Raw genomic sequence first — 6,000 nt, 5'->3', positions numbered from 1 at the left:
TTTTTCTGACCACCTAAGGTACGGAAAAAGATATTTTATAGAAAACCAAAAAATAACGGGTTAATAAACTGATGGTTTTTCTCCCCCTTGCTGATTGAAGGCTAGAAATGTGAGTGACGCCATGACGGCAAATTAGTTTCCTCACTTTGGAGAGGGACGGTCCAGCGCCTGGAGCTCCAGCTTCTGTTGCTGCATATTTTAAAGTGTAATGAGCCTGTAGCGCAGGCGAGGTGAACATTATGAACATCCTGTGAGATTCCACCAGCTACACCTTCTGCAGACACGGCCGCTGCTTTTGATGGTTGCTTCAAAAGCCCAGCGGACTCCGGGATGTCAGCTTTTATCGTCTTTTTGCAGTTTAATCTTCGCCTAATTAGACGTCAGACCCGATAAGCCGCATGAACCTCGTGTTTTTCTTCAATGCTGTTCTCAAAGCTTCCCCAAAACATAGATCAAAAATCGCCTTGCCTACGTGGGCGTCCGGGTGACGTGGCGGTCTATTCCGTTGCCTACCAAATCCCCGTGTTACCTCCAGCTTGGTCAGGCGTCCCTGCAGACACAATTAGCCGTGCCTGTGGGTGGGAAGCCAGATGTGAATATGATTTCTGGTCGCTGCGCTAGCGCCTCCTCTGGTTGGTTGGGGCGCCGGTTCGGGGGGGGGGGAACTGGGGGAAATAGCGTGAATCCTCCATGCGCTACGTCTCCCTGGCGAAACACCTCACTGTCAGGTGAAATAGAAGCGGCTGGTGACTCCACATGTATGGGAGGAGGTAGACCTGCAGCCCTCCCCGGATCGGCAGAGGGGGTGGAGCAGCGACCGGGATGGCTCGGAAGAGTGGGGGTAATTGGGCCAAGTACAACTGGGGAGAAAATGGGAGAAAAAAAAATTCCTCCCCCAAAAAATATCACCTATTGCTTCTCTGTCTCCCATTCTAACGCCTTATTCTCTTCATCAACCTGTAGTGTCAATGGCACCCACCTCTCCAAGCACGTGAAGTCACTTTTTTCCGTACAGCCACGACTTTTTTTCTTACCACGTCTCACCAGTCCGTGCTGCTAATTCTCCACATCTGTCAAATTTCTCCTGTTCGCCTCGGGGTAATCATCTCTATTCATGGCACATATGGTTTCCTTTCCTTTCTGTGACCTCGGTGACAACAGCCTTGTCTTCAGCGACTGACCCATCCTGCTACTGGAGTGGGAACACGTGGAGAACTGTGCTCTCGCTGTGCATGCACAGACTCAAAAATTGATCTCAACTCACATGTCGCACTCCCATTCTATGAGAGGACAAGGGACAACAATGGGTCTTGATTGGCGGGGCACTGTCGGTATTCTTCTCTGCAGCGTGTGCCACAGCACTGCCGCTGGTGCTCAGAGCCCTCCTCCGCAGTGCAATTCACAGTGCCATCAGGGATTATGGAGAGGTAGCAAGGTGTCGGGGATTGATTTTTTTGATGCTTGACAATCACACAGCAATCCTCCCTTTTTATAGAGCTTACAAATGACTGCGGGGGCCAAATTGCAGGCATTCAATAACTACACTATTACCCAACCCAGTGAGCAAAAGTTAGCATGCAATCAACCACTGCTGAATGATTCTGATTAGCTTCCCTTGGGTTGGATGAGGAGAGTGAAGGGGGCATTGAAGAGGGAGGAGGAGAGAAAGCGTGTGTGTGTGTGTGTGTGTGTGTGTGTGTGTGTGTGTGTGTGTGTGTGTGTGTGTGTGTGTGTGTGTGTGTGTGTGTGTGTGTAAGAGAAAGGAAGGATTGTAGCACTAAATTGTGAAAGGCCAAGGAAAGAACCGTGGGTCAACATACGAGCCTTGCTGTGTCACAGCGATTCCCCAAATCCTCCGTAATTTGTTCTGGGATGCTCGTCGTGTCCTCAAACTGGTCCCAGAGGAAGGCGTTCCATCGAGGCTTGGCAATCAGTGTCCCACTGTAGCGCTGGTAACCCTTTTCCTCTGCCCCTTTGCCAGACTCGTGTGGACAGACTGCTGCTTTCTTTTCAGCCTATCTCCGCATGACATCCAGCCATAACCATGTTTAGAGGAAGGCTCTGTGGGCCATTAGCTGGTAAAACGGCAGGGCAGAATGATTCGAATGTCTATGTGTTCTTTCTTCAGTCTCCCAGTCCAGGGCAGGACCACCCCTAACAAGTCGCTCCTGGACGCAGCCCCTCCAAATGCCCCCGTTTCATGAAGGTGAAGAATTGGGAGACTGGCACCATCTACAATGATACACTCCTTCAAAACTGCAGCAAGGTGAGAGATACTGGAGGCTGAGGTGGGCTCACTGGATGGAGATATAATATATATATATATATATATATATATATATATATATATATATATATATATATATATATATATATATATATATATATATATATATAATAACATGGATGGATGGATGGGTGGATGAATGGATGGTTACATCATTGATGGATGGCTGGATGAATGCTCGATGGATAAATGTGTGGATGGGAGAAAAGGGGGGGGGTGCATGAATGGGATGGATATTGCCGTGAGTGTTGCCAGACTCACTTTCCATAACTTTTTGGTTGTGAATCATATTTTAATGTATCAAGACTTACAGGGTTCATTTGCGCTCATAACATTATGCACGATGGTAATTTTAAGTGCTTTGTGTACCCGACCGTGCCCACCAATGGCATATGTTAGGCTCTATTAAAGAACACACTGAATGTCAAAAGGCTATAGCCAGCGGGCCGAGAGCTGAAAAGAGATTAAAACAAAAACTGGCATCAAAATATATATTTTTTTCTAAATCTCCTGAAGGCGCTGTGACATCCAGCAGGAGACCAAAGGTGCACGCAGACCCTTCAGTGAGACAGGACACCTCTGTGATGGCTTACAGTGTGCATTTGCACACATCTTTGTCCAATCCATCAACGTGTCTCATCACTTTATCCAGTTTACCAAGCAAGCTTGATAACGCTCCCGACTTTAGCACAAAGCCAAAGCCTCAGAGTACATTGGCGACCCGCCGCTGCTTTTTCATTCCACTCCCACCCCACCCCACCCCACCCCGACAACATCGCAGCCATCACTAAAACGGCAGTATAATTACCGCTGTGACTTATCGGACAAGCTGTTGTGCGCATCCAAATATAAAGTCTGTAATAAGCGTCTCCAGATTTATTACATATCGCAGACGCTGCTATGTTCGGGGGGATGATCCGTCTTTTTTTTTTTCTTTTTCTTTTTTTTTTTCAAGAAAGGACAGCTGGCTGCCATGAATGCTCAGAGCCCGGGATGAGCGGACGTGGCGGGCGGAGCACGAGTTATCCTTTGTTTTATTTATCAACACGACTTGCAACTCGTTCAGCCCCCTTTTCTCATTCTCAGCGTCCTTGTTTGCCCCTATCCTGTCTTCAGCTTCCCCCCCAAGTGAAACCAAACGGGGGTTTCACTGTTGTCATACAATCTTTCCCCCACCTCCTTTGACTTCCTGTCCTGCTCCATCTCTCTCTCCTCTCATCTCTCTCTCTCTCTCTCGCTCATCGTCTCTCTCTCCTCACTCTCTCATCTCTCGCTCTCTCTCTCTCCTCTCTCTCTCTCTCTCTCTCTCCTCTCTCTCCTCTCTCTCTCTCTTCTCTCGCTCTCTCTCCCTCTCTCTCTCTCTCTTCTCTCTCTCTTCTCTCTCTCTCTCTCTCTCTCTCTCTCTCTCTCTCTCTCTCTCTCTCTCTCTCTCTCTCTCTCGCTCTCTCTCTCTCTCTCTCTCTCTCTCTCTCTCTCTCTCTCTCTCTCTCTCTCTCTCTCTCTTCTCTCTCTCTCTCTCTCTCTCTCTCTCTCTCTCCCTCCCTCAGCCCACCTCTCAGACTTCTCAGACGGATCTCCTTTCCTATTTTTCCCAGGCTGGAGTTGTTGTTGTTTGTTGTTTCCTTGACGGGCGTTTGTCCCCCCCTCCCCATTTGTAGGAGTCGGGGTCGGGTGACTTGTGGATCGGGCGTGAAGCGACGTTTATTTCGGGTGGGCCAGGGTCAACGTCTGACTGTTTGGACAGCGCAAGTGGGTGGTTCGGTGTAACAAGGTGGCCTAATTTTAGCAGCGCCGGGGTTATCGTCGACATAGCCGCTGCGGCTGCACGCTGGCGTTGCCGTTTCTGTCGTCCTTTTCATGCTCACTTCCCTCCGTCTCTCTCGAACGCAAGCGGAGGCACTTACGCAAGCCGAAGGGACAACTCACTTCAACTCTTGTCATATTACACTGACCAAAACGGGCTCGTTTTGCATCATGTGTTTCCCATTTTTCTCCCTTACCGCCGCTCTCCACACCAGTGGTTCTCAACCTTTTTGGGGTCCTGGACCCCCTGCGTATTTTTGATCTACCCTGAGGACCCCTCTACCTGATCTTGGGGGAGGGGGGGTTGCAATTTGATAGAAACAGTAGAAACTGCATTTTAAATTGCATTATAGCATTTATTCGCTCTTTGGGGCAAAAATAAGAGCTTTCAGTTGTAACTTAGATATAGTTAGCAAAACAGAATTCTTATGCAGTAACTTTCAGATATATGTAACAAAACAGAATATGTATTCAGTAACTTTCAGATATATGTAACAACATAATTTTTATGCAGTAACTTTTAACAATGCAAACGGGAGCGAGATCTCTTATTAAAATACAATAAATTACACGTGTGAAACAGATGTAATTAGAGAAAAAGTCCTGTTACCCTTTATAGTTTAGGTAGATAAAGGTCTCAGTCACATTTGAGTAAAATAATCCTATTTCTATAAATGTCATAGGATCTTTTTTTTAAAGATATTTTATTTTCACGGACCCCTTGCAATTACACCACGGACCACTAGGGGTCCGCGGACCCCCGGTTGAGAAACACTGCTCTACACTCCTCTGTCTCCGTTCACTGCAACTACACCGAACCCGAGACTCACCGACTTGTTATTCATTCGTTAACATTCGTTCCAACCGTTTCCATTCGAGAAGTACAATGGAAGGGACGGTGAAACAGCTGAGCTGTCCCCCGCGCGACACGGGTCAGGAACCTCAAACAGAACTCGTCCTTGAGGTTCAACCAAAGTTAAAGGAAGTGCGTGGACGTGATTAAAAGGGAAGTGCGCTGAAGTGGCTCTGATTTGAATGCTGCCACGAAGCTCTTTTCAATACGCTCTTTTCCGAGGTATAACTGACAAATGAATGCCTGTTGCTGAGAACAGAGGGAAGTAAAGGGACCCTAACCAGATATTTTTAATTGCTCCAAAATATACTCCTCTTTGATCCTAAAGAAAGTAGAGAACAGATGAGTAGAATGACCTCTGACCTTTTACTCAACGACCTCTGAGAAATCACTCTTGCTGGGTTCAAAAAGAGGCGAATATTGATCGGGAGTCTCCTGGAGACTTAAGGATAATATCCATTCTGTTGTTCTGAATGGGAAATTAGGATAGACGATACTTTATCATCTCTGTACATACATACAATGAAATTCATTCTCTGCAATGGGCGGCACGGTGGCCCAGTGGTCAGCGCTGTTGCCTCACAGCAATAAGGTCCTGGGTTCGAACCCCGGGGTCGTCCAACCTTGGTCATCCCAGGTCGTCCTCTGTGTGGAGTTTGCATGTTCTCCCCGTGTCTGCGGTGGGTTTTCTCCGGGTGCTCCGGTTTCCCCCACCATCAAAGAGACATGAATGTTAGGGTTTATACTCCTCTCTGCGCCCCTGACTAAGGCAACGGGAAAAGAACTGGAGTTGGTCCCCAGGCACTGCATGAAGGCGGCAGCCCACTGCTCCTAGCTACACAGATCACAGCTAGGATGGGTTAATTTGCAGTAACTGAATTTCCCCAAGGGGATTAATAAAGGAAACTTAACTTAATCAACCCATCCTCTACACACACACACACTAGACACAGTGAGCAGCCATGTACACTAAGAGCAGTGGGCAGCCATAGTGCAGCACCCGGCGGCCAACTCCAGTTCTTTGTCATTGCCTTCGTCAGGGGTACAGACGGGGGTA

At 47.8% G+C, this 6,000-nt stretch overlaps 1 protein-coding gene across 1 annotated transcript in view; it reads left to right on the top strand.

The window, feature by feature from the left end:
* Nucleotides 1-6,000, top strand: part of nos1 (nitric oxide synthase 1 (neuronal)) — an 84,399-nt gene that overhangs the window by 5,221 nt on the left and 73,178 nt on the right. The window contains 2 exon segments of the mRNA XM_056278613.1: nt 2,129-2,172; nt 2,175-2,266. Coding sequence (XP_056134588.1) covers nt 2,129-2,172; nt 2,175-2,266 — 136 coding nt within the window.

Source organism: Lampris incognitus, chromosome 1 (assembly GCF_029633865.1).
Source record: "Lampris incognitus isolate fLamInc1 chromosome 1, fLamInc1.hap2, whole genome shotgun sequence".
In the NCBI taxonomy this organism is placed as follows: domain Eukaryota; kingdom Metazoa; phylum Chordata; class Actinopteri; order Lampriformes; family Lampridae; genus Lampris; species Lampris incognitus.
This window is presented reverse-complemented; position numbering and strand designations above follow the sequence as displayed.